The sequence below is a fragment of the Genypterus blacodes genome, unplaced genomic scaffold (assembly GCF_046128005.1).
Source record: "Genypterus blacodes isolate CSIRO-AG114 ecotype Tasmania unplaced genomic scaffold, CSIRO-AGI_Gbla_v1 ptg000111l_1, whole genome shotgun sequence".
In the NCBI taxonomy this organism is placed as follows: Eukaryota; Metazoa; Chordata; class Actinopteri; order Ophidiiformes; family Ophidiidae; genus Genypterus; species Genypterus blacodes.
Genome location: NW_027466915.1, coordinates 1,731,270 through 1,748,768, shown reverse-complemented (window position 1 = coordinate 1,748,768; position 17,499 = coordinate 1,731,270). Strand labels below are relative to the sequence as shown.

Below are 17,499 nucleotides of genomic sequence, written 5' to 3'. Positions count from 1 at the left end.
GCCCTTTGACCCTGAAAGTCTCAATCAAGTTTTATAGTCATAATTGCATAAGTGTGTTTGTGTTGTGTTCATGTAATGATGTAATTCATCTGGAAAGTAATTAATTACAAATCATATTAAAAAGCATCTATATTTTGCCCTGGTACTATTGATATTGATATAGAGTACATTGTGGCTTATTTAGCAATACTGTTATTAGGTCAGAGGAACAATATTTTTCCACAGAAATTAATTAATGAAGAAGATCTATCTAGTTCTCTCTTCTCCTCTCTTTCTCTGCGTCTAGAGTGGTTTTCCTAATCATCTCTGTGGACCTGAGATCCTCTCGCTTGATCAGGATACTGCCCTGGCTTTTTAGTGGCACTGAGGAGACTTTGCTTGCTGTTGTAGTTTTGTCAACATTCACTAATTATTCTGTGGCTCTTATACCATTTAAATCAATCAATTGCTATACATGATATCAAATGTTTATAAATATCTACATCATAGACGCATTAAAAATCCATGTGTGTGTTCAAGGATGCATGAAAGAGGGGAACAATATGAAGAGATAAAGGTTGGGCTGATAGCACCGGCAAGAATTTAAATATTTTGTTCACATAGTTTACATCACAGCATCAAAAGCAGCATTGATGATTTTGCAAAATGAAACACAATCTTTCACAATCTTTAATTTCAGTATAGGAGACATCAAATGTGAAGTTTCAACATTAGAGACAACAAATGAACATAGGCTATCTGTAAATATATTCATCTTAACAAAGCACTTTAAGATGACTACTCTCTACCATCTCTACACTCAGAGTGTGTTCATCTCAATGTCTCTGGTAAGACTGAATGTGTGTGTAAGACTGTGAATCCTTTTATAAGGATTACAAATGTCCAAAAAGTAGTACTGGTTGATGGTTATAAATGACTTGGAGATGTTTGTTTTTCACCACAAGACTTTATTCCTGCTACCATAGTGTGTAAAGAGAGAAGAGTGTAAAGAGACATGTCTAAGTTGCAACAAGTTCCATTCCTAATGTCGCCTCCAAACAACAATGAATTATGGCAATACATGAATTATAATAGGAAAGATGAAATGAAATAAAACATGAATAGTGACCTTGACTTTGATTGACTTTGTTTTATGTTGTTTATTGAGAGCTGTATCATCAGAAATTGCGTCTTTAGTGGAGCAACAGCGTCCCAGTTACTCTATAGCGACCCCAAGTGGTAGCAAGCAGTAACAACTTTTTCCTCTCGGGAACGCTTTTTTCATTGGACTTTATTCCTCCACATGCCATCTCTTTCTCCTCCAGAGTGTCTCCTGTCTTGGTTAAGTGCCTCACCCCTCAGTACTTTGACAGCCAGAAAGACCCCCATTACACACCTGGAGGAGCAGGTGGAACGCAGAGGAAGAGGAAGAAGCACGCACAGAGCAGGAGATGTAAGGAGAGCAGCACTCAGCATGTCACCTGCTGGTCCAACTAACCCATCTTAAGGAAACAAATAACATGGATGGAAGAGGAAAAGAGTCAAGTCAAGAAAAGGACATTACCTCTATATATTTGTCTCTAAACTTGGCAATTGTGGCAAGGGTGTAAGTAGTCTAATGATCCCCTCTTAGCTGTACAATTATGATCAATTCAAGTACCGTAGCAAAATTAACATCAGCAGCTAAATTACTTACTTTCTAAATTTTAAAGAATTCTATTTCACTTCCAATCACGCAAAAGTTGTCAAGCTTATTTATAACTTAACTTTAATACCATTTAGTTTTACCTCCTCTTGCGTTTTTCTAATTCTATCTTATGTTTATATGTTAATATTGTTCATACTGTAGATGCTGTTAATTGTTATATTTCAATTAAGTTTGGTTTGGCAAAAACAAAAATCGACCTCAGTTTAGCTCGGTTCCCTGCTCCAATACAGAAACTACGATATTTGATTATTAAACCATATAAATATAATATCTATGTCTTTGCAATGCCTCCGGAGTATGGAGTTTAGAACTGATGAAGCTTTACCTGTAGGTGCTTCTTGAAACCTCAAGATGGCAGTAGAGCTCCTATTTTCGCCCAAATGTACATTTCACTGATCATCCAATCTGCACGGAAGTCTGATACACCGTCACCATCCAACACCGTTGGCGTTTGTTTGTACAGTTATCGACATACGTTTCCTGTTTGTTTTTATATAATCAAAACTCCCCATCCTACGAAATGCAAAAAAGTTACTAATAAGCTCCACTCTCTTAAAGTACAAACCTTCATGTGATAACTCAATTCAGTTTAGATTGACTGGTGTACATGGTAGAGGTCGTTCAGAGTGCACTGTGTTACGAATCTAGATAAAAACAGCGTCGTGTCCATCCATCCTGACACAGTCTTGTTTTCATCCTTATAGCTGCCACCATTCCATCATTAGTTTATCTGGACAATTTCCTCTAACAGAAGCACTGAGTGACTGAAAGTCAGTGAAACATCTTCATCTTACTTTTCTAGATGTGACACTACAGAGCATCAGACAGCTGCAGCCCAGAACTACAGGACCTTTGGGTGCTGCTTGGCAGGAGCTCACAGAGGGAACTCCACAACAAATACTTCCAGGCTGAGATCAGTTTACTTTCCATTGCACCAGATAATAAGATTTTCTTTGAAAACAGAAATCTCTCCCTTTCATGTCTTTCATGTTGTCATCCTTTTCAACAACTATCTAAGAATATCTTCAAAGGTCTGTAGATAGTCTTGTACTGCAGTGGCAAATGTCAGATTTCTTACATTGCAATTCTGTATGCTGTACTTGTATGCTTTAATTATTTCTGGATATCAAAACGGTTTAGATTGCTAATGTACAGGAAATCAGTAAAAATCTTTGCAGTTTAGGACACAAACCTCATACTTTTGAATTCAACAGGTGAATAATCAAAAGATGATTGTGAGAAGACAGGACTTGGTACAACAGAACAGCTTTTGTTAACTTGCCAATTCATTCAATCACCTCAAGTCTTCGTCTCAGACAAACACACACACACACGCATGTTCTCAACCAGCATCCAAACTGAGGGGAAGTGGCATCACAACAAAGACTCTTCTCATTGGTGCTACTGGGGATGCTTTGCCAAGCAGGATGCAGCTCGTATATCAAGGATCCCTCTGTGTGTGTGTCTGTGTGTGTGTGTTGCACAACGATGAGCTTCTGCACCTGGGAGCATCACTCAGTAGTTTGGTGAGTCAGACGGTCACTCTGTTCCTCCTTCCCTCAGAGGAAGGAACACTCCTGTGTTCACACGATGCCTCAGTACATAGATCATCAATAACCATCAATTCTTCAGCCGTGTTTCTCCATTTCATTGGCTACAACATTTTATACCAATTGAAGTGACTGATAAAGGTTATTTGAGCTCTAAGAAGTGTGTAGATGTTTTTATTTAACCAAAGATCCCTTTTGTTATTACAACAGAAGCACAATAAAAAGAGTTCAGTTACTCCTCAAATGTATCTAAATCAATCTGTGTTTGTCTCGTTGACAAAGAAGTACAGAAGCAAAGAAGTGTGGAAGCTTGCAATTTATTGGAAAAAAATCAAACAAAAATATAATCTGCAGGGACAATGCAGCAAATATGCTGAGTTAATGGATGAGGGCCACTTTCATGTTCAGGCAATCTTTCATTCCCGCAGCGCGTCCATTGTCCTCATTGGCAGGATCAGTTTTATTTACACAAAGCACTGATCAACAGCGCTCTATTTTCCTGCACAACTGGACCACTCTGCTGCTGCTGCTGACAAAGACCCCCTCCCCCCACCCTGTTTACTGTTTTGACCCCAACCTACACCCCCGGTGCCTCACGACACCCCCTCGCTATCCAAAACGCACCAGTGCTCGCCTATGGAAACACGATCAGAGCAGGAAAGAGGCCCCCCCCCCCACCACCCCCGGCGCACATTCAGGCTGGAACAGGGGGCAGCCGTGAGCTTTTGTTAATGTAAGAATAAATGGCATGCCGAAAAGCGTAGAAAGCATAAATGCAGATTCCTTTCCAATGCAATGCTGCCTCAATCACAAAATGTAGTGCTTTTGCTGATGTGAAAATGTTCCCTCGCCAAATCTGTGGAAATTAAACCCCGCCCACTGAACCGACGGCCTTGATGACTTCTCATGTCTACATACATCCTTAGTGTGACCCTGCGAGTCACGTAGAACTGGACAAGGCATCATGCGAGTAGAGAGATTATTTAGTGCCCCAACAGCAAAACGTGTCAACTTTATATTAACTTTTTTAAAATCATCTCAATCACTCAAAATCCAATTCTACAATCAATCATACCTATATGTACTGTACTGTATAAACCTGAAGGCCGTCCACAAGGAGGAGGCCGATGTATCTAGTTACATTTCATTTTTTGTTTTTTTTCTCCATAGGTAAATCATAAATAAATACAAACATACACGAGGAATGTCTACTGCAAACTTAATCCATAAAAAAAAGAAGAAGAAAAAAAAAAAGAATATAAACAGGAGTTTGTGCCTTCTTTTTTTTTTCCTAATTTGAGGATTGGCTGATAGATGATCGTGACTGATGATCAAAACCTGACTGTCAGCCTTGTCTGGAGGAAGAGAAAACGTAAAGAAAAACCGAACAAGTCGCGTGTGTGTGAGGACGTCACAACACGACTCCCTTGTACACACATACACACACACACACACACACACACAAACACACAGTGATGTGAAAACGCTCTTCGCGTGTTGCGTGTTCCATTTCTCTCTTAGTCCAGGATACAGTAAAGGGCTGAGTGATCCCTGTCCACATGGTTTACAATGGCAGCACACACACTCGTCTCCTTATGACCGAGAAATGATTGGATGGGCACAATGTCCACTGTGACGCCGCTCTGAAGGGGCCAGAGCTGCTCAGTCGCCATGATTTTATTCAACAAGTCTTATTTGGGTCTTTCATTCTCAGAGAGGTGAGTTCATTTAGACGCAAACTGGAGGGTTTGCTCGGATAGTTGACTTTGTGGTGAGTCGTCCTCAGACGGGGAAGAGCGCCCCCCCTTCAGGTTACATGAACTGCATCTGGGGAGGGCAAAAGACAACACGGTCAACTTAGGAACAGTAAGGAACAGCTGGATGTAAAGTCAGTGTTACGAGAGCAGAAGACGTTTTCTCAGCAATTATCCAATCGACCTCATTGATATTGATCGAGTCAAAAACATCGGCTAAAAAAAAAATCCAATTGCAGTGTAAGATATAGAATTCAATCCGAGCATAATGTGTCTGAATTCCCGTCTCAGATCCTCAGATGTCTCGTCATTGTGAGTCAGACTGGAGAGTGAGAAGGTGTCAGTGATCTCATCTGATGAATCACAGTGAAGACCTGCCACTTCAAGTCTGCTTCACACCTTCCACTTAAACTTCTGCTCTCTTTCTGTTGGTATTTAGCGTCTCAGCTCCAAGGCAAGACGCACGTTTCATGTGAGGATGCAATGGTCGAGTCCGCGGGCAAGTCAAGTCTTTTGACGTGGCATGTGACGGCGTAACACGGATGAGATATAATGCTGTGATCTGTTGCTTCTCTGTCAGACACTGGTCATGTGTCTCTAGCATAGCACACACATTGGCTGCTATAGAAGCAGATGACAGCATCAAATAACCCCAACAGCCTCAGACGATGATAAAGTGAAGCAGACATGCAGACATCTCTTACCTGTGCACCGGGGGCGGGGCCAAAGGGGTTGGCTGGCATCGCCGGCTGGGTATACATCATGGTGGGCTGCGTTGTCATCATCACATTGCCCATGTGGGGAGGCTGAAGAGGTACAAAGGGTACAAAATTGTGATTGCTAATGGTCAATGGTTCCTATACCCAGAGAACGAACACACACACACACACACACACACACACACACACACACACACACACACACACACACACACACACACACACACACACACACACACACACACACACACACACACACACACACACACACACACACACACACACACACACACACACACACACACACACACACACACACACACCAACATTAGGTTCATCACACACGGAAGAGGATCAGATCAGAGAAGTGACTGAAAAAATTCAATTTGGGTTGTGTGAGCTCCAAAGAGAGCTGTATGGCCGAGAGAGAGAGAGAGAGTGAACAAGCTGATGCAACAGTACGACACAAAGCCGAGTATCAAACGGGACCGAAGCTTCTTCTCCTGGTTCAGCCCTGAGTCACACTTTACTGTCAGAAATGTTGAATTATTTATTTTAAACAGTGCGCTGGTGCCATTTTTGAAAGCCGTCCGTCAGATGGATGCAGTCGTACAAACTTTCTACAATAGATGAATATTAAATTCGACAACTTTTCCATAGTGTGATAAGGTTGTCAACTGGTTGGCGGTCATCCGGCGTGCACAGGTCTTCGTAGTCTAGCTGTTATCGCCCTCACAGCTCCTCACCAGACAGCAGATGTTGAGATACTGGTCTCCGCTCTTTAGTTAGTAAGGAATCCGTCATTACAGAATTACAAGAGACGTTAACTCGGTAGGTTAAGTTGTTGTTCAAGCTAAAGACAATTTCAAGACTGCATTGAGAAACAGACTGAAGTGGCCTGCACACCTGTTGCTGGGCGGCCACTGATGGACCTCAATCTGGCAGTAAAGTGTGCAAACATTTCCTAAAAAGGGTTTACAACAGCAATAAGAGCAGGAAGGTGAAGTGCTCACGAGTTAAAGTTATGTTTTTGTTTGTTTTGACGCTGTATCGTAAAATTCATTTTTATTGCATAGTGTTATGGATTCACTGTATGCGGCTGGATGATGCGACTGTGAAAGCGGCCGTATGCAAAATATAGAAACCGCTGCAGTCTGGTTTCCTAAGAGGATCACACAAGAAATAAAACACTTAATTGTTTTAATTTCTCAGGTTCTCGCTTGACTTTTTTAAAATCATGAAGATTATGAGGTTTGATACTGGAATTTTAGAAAATTAAGCCCGGCGATTTGAGAAGGAGAACAATAGTTGACTGTTATACGCTGGAAAGCTGCGGAAATCGCTCCCAAACCCAGAGTTGTTCCGAATCCCAACACGTTCTCATCCCAACATGCCTGCAGATTCTGTGCGAGGAGGGAAAGTGAGATCCTGAGGCGAGACGTTCCCAGCTGACTTACCATAGCATATGCCACCATGCCCGTCGGCGTGGTCGGGGGGAAAGCCATGACAGATGGTGCCTGAGGTGACAAAGAGAGCGCAATCAGGACACAAGAACACTTCTTTCATACACAAAGTAGTTCATCAATTCATGGTACATGTATGTCGTGATTTAGTTCCTCCTCATTCAAATATACTAAGAAATGAACCTTTTGTGGTAGAAACAGTCATAAGCTCTTTGTGAGGACATCAAAGTATTAGTATCAGGTAATAGAAGGCTCAGCCATTGTGTGTGTGTGTGTGTGTGTGTGTGTGTGTGTGTGTGTGTGTGTGTGTGTGTGTGTGTGCGTGCGAATGCGGCGCGTGAATGAAGCAAAACTGTCTCTACGCCGGCCGATCGCTTTCTCCTGCTGCCATCTGAGAAAGATGAGCTGCTAAATGCTTTCCGATATCAACGAGTGCCAAACAAAGCCTTTAAAAGTCTTTGTGCAGACGAGCTCCAGATGACTGTGGAATGAAACCCTGACAGGACGGGAAAGCACTGAAGTTGAATGTAACACACTTTACACTGCAACTGATCAACACCAGAACGCAGCACAAGTACAACCTCTTGAGTGATACCGATTATGGGAAACAGCAGCAAAGAGATCAATACAGACCGAACTGAATGAATTAGAAGAGATTCTCCTTCAAACAAAGAAGGGCAAAGGAAAGCAAAAAAAGGCGCCTGTTGAGTGCTCGAGCTTGAAGCTGATGCTGGCAGGTGCAGAGCTCCTGATGGAGAGAGGAGGGAGAGAGAGAGAGAGAGAGAGTAGAGGCCGTCTCTTTGAGCTCTACTTGCCGCTCCTACAGCCCCTGCAGTGACAACAAACCCAGATTTGTCCGAGGCACAGCTCTCTCGGGGAGGATACGTTTCATTAACTATTCAGTCTTTGGCAAGGGAGGAACAAGTGAGTCAAGACGTGACACTAGTGCCAAAAACCCGGGGCTTTCATGTCAGACTGTGCTCGTTTCATAGCGTGCAGCGCTCCGCTTCGGGACTCGCTCGCCCGACAAGGATTGCTTTGTTTCAGAGGCATCACTCGGCGTTATGTAGATGGTGAATAATTAGATAATAACACTTGTTTTTGCACGCTGGGGGACTGACTGTGCCATCATCAGGAACGACAAGTGTTGAATGTTTCCGCTCCCCCCCCAGTGTATCTGTGACAACCTCCACCCGCCTGTCCTATTCCGCCTTCAGCAGAGACTCATCATCACCCTGACATTGGGTTGCATCATCAATAACACAAGTGCACTTTCAGCAGGGTCAAAGAAACGCATCGGAAGCTCTCAAAGCACATCTAGTTGACTGTTTTAGACCTAAAACACAGACAATGATGCAATGAGCCGGTGGAGAGGTAAAGAAGAACTGCAATCTTTCTTTACTGCTCTTGTAAAAATCATCTCAAAGATTGTTATAACTTCAAGACGTCTTGATAGGGAAAGGAATTCAAACCGTATTAATCACTATGGCAAGACCGACTGATGACATCAATTAGGGTCGTAACTGTTAAGCTGACAATGAGACTGCAGTTTTTGCCGGTGCGTTTCAACATGAATCCTGACTGTGCAATATACTATAACATATCAAATTGAGTTGTGTGTGCATTGTGGCCGGCTAAGTTGACTGTGGAACACCAGGCGAGGTTTGAGATTTCACAATAACTTCATTACTTTACATCCACTTATCACAGTAACTTTACATTTAGTCTGTTGGGGATTAAATACTATATCCACCAGGGGGCACCTTCAACTACTTTTAGTTTCACAGAACAAAGATGGTAATGGCCTATATAAGCACTTACGGCAATGAAATAGGGCAAAAAAGGAACTACAATTTACACCATCAGCTGTGTAGAAGTAAATACAAACTCTCTCCTCCGTGACTCTGCCTTTCCCGCCTTCAAATAGTCCATGGTTTGCTGACCTTAACCTAAACTTAACCTTTAGGCTCTGGTCAAGGCTTGTATTCCACTGCTTGTTTCCATCTAATATTAATGTTCTGCTCATCATCGTTAGTCCACTGAAGCTCGTTTCCTATGCAGGTACGTTCGGACTCAGCTGGGATGCAGCATAACCTTTATTATTAATCCACTAATTTGTTTCCATCAGTATTACCACATAAGGTTTAATTGGACAAATATGTATCCGACTCAAGGGAATGTACAAACTACTTCTACGTTTTGTTTTCGAGATTTGCAGTTTTATTGTCTTCATTTTCAACACACTATCTTACAATCCACATAAGAGTAACAGGGTGGAAACAAGGCTCTGGTTGGTTCGTCGTTACTGCACCTATATATGTTTTGTAGGTGTTAAGTATAGAGAACACACCGTCATCTTGAAAAATGACTGAAAAGTTGAATTCGGAAGTTGTAGGTAATTTGAATGGATTTACAAAGATGCATTTCAAATGTGATATGACTGTGGTTCTGTATGGCATCCACAAAAATCACAATATTCATTTTGAAAGACATCCAAGACCAAAACAAAGGCGTCGACACGGGAGGAAACACTGCCAACAACCTGCTCTCATGGAACACAGTGAGGGGATGCGGCACTTGGTAAGACATCAGGAGACACTCGGTCAACAGAGCAGAGTGAAGAGCTCAAAGTCAAACCGGGGAAACATTTAGTCCCACAATCACTGCACAAATCATACTGCCAAGTCAGCATCAAAAGGAATTCTTAGAAGGAAAACAGGAAAACGGAGAACAGATTTTGAATTACAAGCAACCTGATATTAGGTTGAAGCCTGAACTCAGCCGCTCAGTAAGGAACTGGGGTCAGATTATTGCTTTGCATGCTGTGACTGCTGTGACTGCTGTGACTGCTGTGTTAATGCGGCCCTGACCTGCTCAAGTTTGGCTCCACATGGACTGTGTGGTGCTGCCAAACATGAAGAGGTTAATAAGGAGTGCATGCCAGTGTTGGTCAGAGGGCAGTGAAAGTGCTTAAACCATACATACGATAATGATTGGACTTACGTATTGTAGGAAATGCATGCCGCTCTGTGTGTTTGCCCCCGGAGAACAATTACACATTGCAACAGACAGCAGATATTAGAGGAGTCACTTCACCCTCAAACTTAAGTTCTTATGAATGCTAAAAAAAAGAATAATTTATGCCAAGAAATGTGCTTGTATGGACCGTCTAGCAAGCAAGCAACCAGAGGGATGTGTGTGTCGAGTTGAGCCGTACCATGGATGGCGGGTTCCAGGTGGTAGATGGAGCCATCTTGGGTTGCCAATTGTTTCCACCCGTCAGCCTCTTCTCACCGGGCTGACTCCAATGAAGATCACTACAAAGATTAAGAACGAGTTAGTCGTGTCTAAGATGCTTTATCGGAGGGATGAAGTTAAACATTATCTTACTGCGCTTACTTCTTAGCTGTGCCGTTTCCAATGCCCAGGTCTAGAGGGAACACATGCAGACTAATGAATGCATAGCCATGAAAACAGCACACATGATTTACTCCTTTAACGTTTCATTTTGTTTGTTTTCATTAGGGTTTTTGTGTAAACGTTTCCACTATTCAGTAGAAATTTCATATCCAGGAATTTAGTCATAGCAAAAGCAGTTTTATTTGTTATACGTTTGGGTCATGGTCACCAAAAATCACTCAGCTAGGACTTACTGCCGACGAGATTGGCCAATGAGGAGTCGAGGTCGTGGGACACCAGCTTGTTTTGCAGTTGGCAGTTGGGGTTCATGCTCTGATTGGGTGAAGAAGCCACTGTTGGTTTGAGGAGTCCATCTAAAAGTGTTAAAAAAAGGGGGGCAGGACAAAGGAAAGGAAAGGAAAGAGAAAGGAAGAAGGTTGGGTGGGAGGGGGGGGGGCCCAGAACAGGTAAAAGAAACCATATAACAGACGTGAACATACCAACACACAACACAACGACAACACACACACAATGGCACACAAATGCACACACAACAGAGAGACAGGGAGAGAATGTTCAGTGTGGATGAGGCACAAAGCGGAGCTCACAGAAAACTGATCGAGCCGAAACTGTGTGAGTGGAGCGTGTGTCAAGTCAACTCACCCAGTCATGCATATGCCATGCAAAAAAGCCAAGGCCCCAGGGAGTGTGTTTAACCCCAGGATAAGGGAAAAGAGAAACACAATGTGAGATCACAAGCGCCGTCAAACCCGGTGAGACAGTGAGGGTGTGGAGAAAACCGTTAACCGATGTGTTACGATTCAAAAGTGCCAATATACATTCTCCTGTCAGATTAATTACACCTTGGTATAATTAGCATACATAAAACGAGCCATTAGGCCAGATAGTCAGACACTAAGTCACTTTCAGCTCGTAATCAGATAAGGTATTATTGGCAAATGTATACGATGTATTGATGCCATTTCCTGATACTCATTTGTTGGAGATATCCTTTCAAATTCAAAGCAATTGCAATTTATCGATTGACACGTACAACCCGAGTTCAAAACAAGTTGAAAAAACACAAGGAAATAACCTTTACTTTACAGGCTTTTCCTACAGCTTCTCCTGTGAGCTAAGTATTTTCTTTAAATTGCTAATGGTCAATGGTTGGCGAGAGAACAATATTCAAAGCTATCAGACAAGTTTCTGTTTCATGTGCTGTGCAGAGGGTAAAGTTAATTTCATGGTATGTAGGTTTTCAGAGCTTTTTAAAACCTAAAATGGAACCTCTTCCTGAAATACCTTTTGAAATGAAGAAATAAAATGGTAAATGGTGTAAACTTAGGGAGGTGTGTCGAGCAGTGGATGATTTTGATCTCTTAAAGCAACAACTTCTTCTTTTATTGGGATGTTGTGCTTGAACGTCAGAAGCACGGGACATGGAGCTGGACATTTCTGTGTGATCCTGGCGTGATCGGAAAGTTCACGTCTGGCCGGAATGGGACGTCATTTCTAAGATATACTTTGGGCTCACGCCATGCTCAGAATTTCATGTTAGGCTCAGCTCAGTTGTTCAGTTGATCGTGGCACTGTGTGTGCTGGGCAGCCAGCAACTGTGTGTATTCAGTGGAGTGTAATGTTAACACACACCAGCAGGGGCACTGAGTTTGCTTTCATCAGTGTATCTGCTAGGTTTGTTTTGGTTCCGACTTGTATTTTGTACCGGCATTGAGTTAGTGGGTGACATTTAAAAAGAAATAAAAAATGAAGGAGGATTTGCCATGTTTGCCAATTTGTTTTAAAGATGAAACCTTGCAAGTTGCAGATCAGTCTAATGCTCCTAGTGCTTGGTGGCACTAGGATCTGATCAGCTGATCACAAAAACCACCTGCTTCCGCAACGGTGTGGAGTAGAAAACCATGTTCAGGACGGTCACTTCACATAAAATAAAAACATGCTCTGATGGCTTAATTAATGCAAAAACAACAATAAGCTCATAATGATATGCCCACAAATGCATACAGATATTTTCATGTTGTACACCAACATTCACATCCATCAAAATCCAATTAAACTAGCACATTTGAAGTAATCCACCTCTACATGCAATTCCTCACATGGTGGACTCTCCACACAAAGCATCATGTGTATTCAGGGAACCAACACAAACATGTATGTAAATGTTGTAGCGATGCAAACGAGAACATAAAGGCTCAGATGATCTTACCCAATACCTCTACACTATTTTAGATGGGGTTTAAATAAGCAGACAAAAAAGTGGACTTACAGATCAAACCAATACCACTGTTCCACAATCAAAGAAGTAATTTTCAGATTTGTTTTCTCATTCATTTGACGAAAGACATAACACAACCTAAAGCTGGGTTCACATTATTAAAATGCCAAGCTTTGTAACCCCAGAAAGCCAAGGGGAGTTCTTTCCTGGCTCTAAAGTACATGGGCCTACAAACCTGATAACTATACACTAGAATGCTCCAGAAAAGAAATGAAGTCAATGCCATAGTTTGCACAAAATGTTCAATCGTAAATATTTTAGAAACTCCCTGGAGCGTCACTTCAACATAATTTGTTTCTTCAGTGAGAACTGGAGGTGAGACAGTAGTCATGTCTCCCCAATGTTTGTTTGTCACTACAAATCACTGCACACGGAAATGAGTGGCCATGCGTGTACAGGCAAGGTCATGTTAATTATTATTCTCTCATTTTGTAGTCAGGGCATGTTCAAGATCTGACAGTAGATCTGTAAGCTTTGTGCGTCAACATCGATCTAAATTAATTTCAGATCAATCTCACTTTCGCTCACTTTCTGCCAGAATGTGAGCCTGGTTGCTCTCTGGACGCACTAATGTTTGGGTTGGGCAACTTCAAAGCGTTCATATTCTACGTCAGCACAAAGATTTACAAACAGATGGAAGTCCAGCATACACATCCAAAGACCCATTGCCCAGACAACTTTAGGTGGCAACAGAGTAGGCTTACCTGTAGAATCCAGGGTGTTGGCATTGCCGTTGTTGCCAAAGAAAGAGTCAAAGTCAACATTAAGGCCTTGTGAGTTCTGTGGCTGCGGGGTTGTCGGGGAGGCTGAAAACCCTGGGGAGGCAAAAAGGAAACAATCAAAAACCACAACTCCTTTATTTTGTCCAACACAATTACCTGTAGGTAGCGCATAACACCACAATTCACACCAAGATGTTTTCAATTTGAGGACCTGTCCAGAACCAAACAACCAACATACAAATGTGTTTGGTGAAGTTACACAGCAGTAGATCACTTAACCCGTTTTTGTAATAAGTGAAAAAGGCAAAATGATGCTGCATTATATTACACACAGCTAAACTTCTGCTTCAACAAATATGGGAAATTCATCTAAAATCAAAACAAATAGTGTTAATTGCCACCCAGGTGCTACAGCCATGCATACAGGCAGCAGTACTGATATACAATAGATGTAGGAGAAAGGAGATGCGGCATACACACGCAGTAAGCACTTTCTTTTAAGAGCGGTTTCGTGTGGATTGAAAACAACTGTCTAACTGCACCCGCTTTCCCTCACATGACCTTGTCTAAATCTTTGATTAATGCTTAACTACTTTTCCTACAATGACCTTCGACAGGATACACAGCACAGAGTATTGTTTGTGTAGGTGAGCAATTGTTATAGTGAAAGCGTATTATGTTGCTATTCAGGATGAAGCTCTTAAAAAGGCTCCAAGGATGGTTGTCTCTGATTTTTCCATGTCTGGATGTTGAACATCAGTCAAAAGGTGGCTAGTGTAGTCCACACTCTTCCTCTTTGATGTGAAGAAAGTCACCCCAACCTCAACATGTAGCATGTAGCATTGCTGTCAAAGGGAGGATTTTCCAAACACACCACAGACCAGCTGTAAGGTACACAAAGTATATTAGGGTGGTTTCTGAAGTTCTGACACCTTACTACCTACCTCTGAATAGACCAGCTACAGCAGGGGGCTCAGATTGGAAGAGAGAAGTGGTGTTGTAAGGGTTTGGCCCACAGAAGGAGTCTGACACAGTAAGGACAGCAGTCGAGCAAAGAACAAGATGGACAGACAGAACAGGGAGGAAGAAGGAGACAATTAAGAGGATAAACGGTGAGAGAAACACACAGCAGTAAAAGAGCCACAAGAGGAAGAAAAGCAACTGTGGGAATGTTTTTTTTAACGGGGAAGTAATCAGGACAGAAGCAGAGAAAGCAGGCACTCGTCACACAGCCAAACTAAGTCAAACCATTGCAGGAAAATGACAACTAGCAGTCAATGACAAAATAATGCATGTTCACACCGCAGAGCAACTAGGGCGCAGTGAGACGTAGAGCTGGCCCCGACTGTTTTGAGTTTAAGAACACTTGATCATAAGATGGTACTTTGGGGGCTTTTGTGGACAAGGTAGCAATTTCACCTGGTAGACCTGAAGGTAATATATATTGCATAGTATAATGTATAAATTACTGTCACACATCAATGTTTATCTAATCAGTGCACAGCACATGGTGGGATGAACTGAATCCAGTGGACACTAAAGCAGGAAGACATTCACTAAATCATTTCTGTGGCTATGAAAAACAAACTGGAGTATTTCAGTGGTTTTAAAACACTTTTAAAACCGCTCAAACATTGTAGATCACCATTGATTTCACACAGCAGACACACAAGTTGAGGGGGGAAATGCTATACTCTTTTCTCCATGTCCGCTGCCTCCAAGGCAGGTAATGCTTAGATGTTGGAAACGGCATATACTGTAATTCATCATCCGTACATGATGCGCTTGCTACCCTATGATAATATGCTAGCCAAATAGCCAATCCTTAAAACAGTGCTTGGGGCCAACCCTAGAAAGAAGAAAGCTCAACAATTGATAATTTGTGTAACATTAAGCTTTTTCTTTGAACAAGGTAAACCCTGTTGCATCAGGTCTATTCACCACTTTTCAAAGATGTTACACAGCGTCTTGCACAGGGAAGCTATTCACATGTCTATCTATAAACAGACTGCTGCCCACTATAGTACCTGTGATAAAATGCTCAATCTGCGCTGAAGTATCATGATCAGCTGGCAATGAACTGCTTGAATCAAAAAACGGATTGTAATCTGGAGGAAAACAAAAATGCTGTTGATAAAGATTAGATGCTAATGCAACCATGAGCCTTAGCCTTTTATAACACAAACAGAAAGGCAGAAAGCAAATAAGATTAAACAGTCTATGTTGCCAATGTTAAGAGCTGAGAAAATACATAGTGGGAACTAATCCTTATCGTTTAAGGAAACAAACATTTGGAGTATGGCAGCATGCCAGCTTGCCAGATTTTAGATGAATGTGAGAAAACAAGCTATGCTTGCAATTCAAAGCCCAGTTCAGATACACATCCCGCATTCCTTCCGACACTATATCTTTTATAGACGTTCCTAGAAAGAATTACATATTTACCTGAATACCGATTCCCACAATTAATGGATTATTCATAAGCCAAGGAAAGACAATCATATCGGTCAATACCAATTAATGTGATGTGATCCATTAGTATGAACAATAAAATGTTAAACATGCTTTATGGGCACAAAAAGGACAACACGGAGGAAGAGAGGATATGTGGTGAAAGCAATCCCACCAAACACTTCATGGCTGGGTGTCCTAGAGGACAGACTAGCAGCGTCTGAGGACACCGTGGACGAGTGGACGGCATCGACAACACGTAGTGTAAGGAAAGGGTTTGAGTTTGGAATGGATTCCTCCACAGCTTCTACAGCAGAGGTGAAAGGATCTGAGTCAGCAAAGGCAGAGATAAGGAGAAGAAAAGGTGGACAAGAAGGAAGAGGAAGAGGAAAAGACAGAACTCAGGTTATGGTAGAGAGGATGGTGATAAAAGTTTATAAATGTGCATGCAACATGAAGAATGAATGGAAAAAGAACAAAGATGGAGGTGAAAAGGATGAAAACAGTGTTGGAAACACAAACTGATACAGCTCATGTTGAGTTGTTTACCACAACCACTTTAATCAGCGCACAGTTTATTGGACTTCATTATCAGGAGGGTCAGAGTCGGGCATCAGTGAACAACCTTTAGCACCATGACTGACAACGAAAGGCATTCATGCTCCCTATAAGGTAAATGGGTATCACATTATACAAAACTTTAGACTTTAATTACCGTAGATAAAATGCAGAACTGCTTTCACTGTCATATGTAAGGCAGGCGCAGCAAGCATCATTTAAGTGATAAACAATTTATTTTCTTTTACATAGTTTATATGAGCTTGGACTAACTGGCCTTCATTTAAACTATAAAAGAATAATAGACTTACTCTTCTTATCAATATCAGCAAACACTTATCTTACTTCACTATCTTACTCTAACAATGCCACTATTTGCACACGCTTTAATATGCATCTAGTGAAAAGCACACATTATAAGGTGCATGTAATATTACCTTACGCCAAATTTTTTTACAAGGGAAAACAATGCACTGCCCGTTCAGAGAATCTATTTCACACAGAGAAGGCGCACACAAACGACAAGAGACTCTTGAATGCCATATAAAGACATTTTGTTTGAACTCAAGAGTTCAGTACTGAAGGTCCACTGACAATAATTAAAAACAACAAAAGAGAGCACTGAAAATCCGCACAAAACTATATCAAATGTTATACCAGTATTGGTAAAGTGGCATAACAATATTATAGAAACATAAATTTAAAAAAATCATGTTCCTTTCATATTTTTGAGTGTTTTGTAACTGAATGATATTGAGCACGTAAAGGCAGTCCCTCCCTAGAAAGCATACAATGTGGCTAAATCATCACAATGATAATAAATTAACATACAACACATAAATTAGGTTGCCATTTTTGCTGTGTTTGCAATCAAATGTTGTTCTGCTCAAGTGTCTT

The 17,499-nt window shown here is 41.6% G+C and overlaps 1 protein-coding gene across 4 annotated transcripts in view; it reads right to left on the bottom strand.

Annotated features, from left to right (window-relative positions):
• Positions 1 to 3,535: 3,535 nt before the first annotated feature.
• The window catches only part of picalma (phosphatidylinositol binding clathrin assembly protein a), a 32,264-nt gene continuing 18,300 nt past the window's right edge, over positions 3,536 to 17,499 (bottom strand). Inside the window, exons 14-21 of one of the 4 annotated variants that reach the window (XM_076161215.1) lie at positions 13,576 to 13,686; positions 10,827 to 10,946; positions 10,573 to 10,603; positions 10,391 to 10,490; positions 10,177 to 10,200; positions 7,168 to 7,227; positions 5,696 to 5,797; positions 3,536 to 5,064 (exon numbers count right to left, since the gene is read on the bottom strand). In XM_076161215.1, the coding sequence (XP_076017330.1) occupies positions 5,050 to 5,064; positions 5,696 to 5,797; positions 7,168 to 7,227; positions 10,177 to 10,200; positions 10,391 to 10,490; positions 10,573 to 10,603; positions 10,827 to 10,946; positions 13,576 to 13,686 (563 nt within the window). In that variant the 3' untranslated portion in view covers positions 3,536 to 5,049. The remainder of the gene's footprint in view (positions 5,065 to 5,695; positions 5,798 to 7,167; positions 7,228 to 10,176; positions 10,201 to 10,390; positions 10,491 to 10,572; positions 10,604 to 10,826; positions 10,947 to 13,575; positions 13,687 to 17,499) is intronic. The other 3 variants (XM_076161216.1, XM_076161217.1, XM_076161218.1) reach the window with 3 other exon arrangements.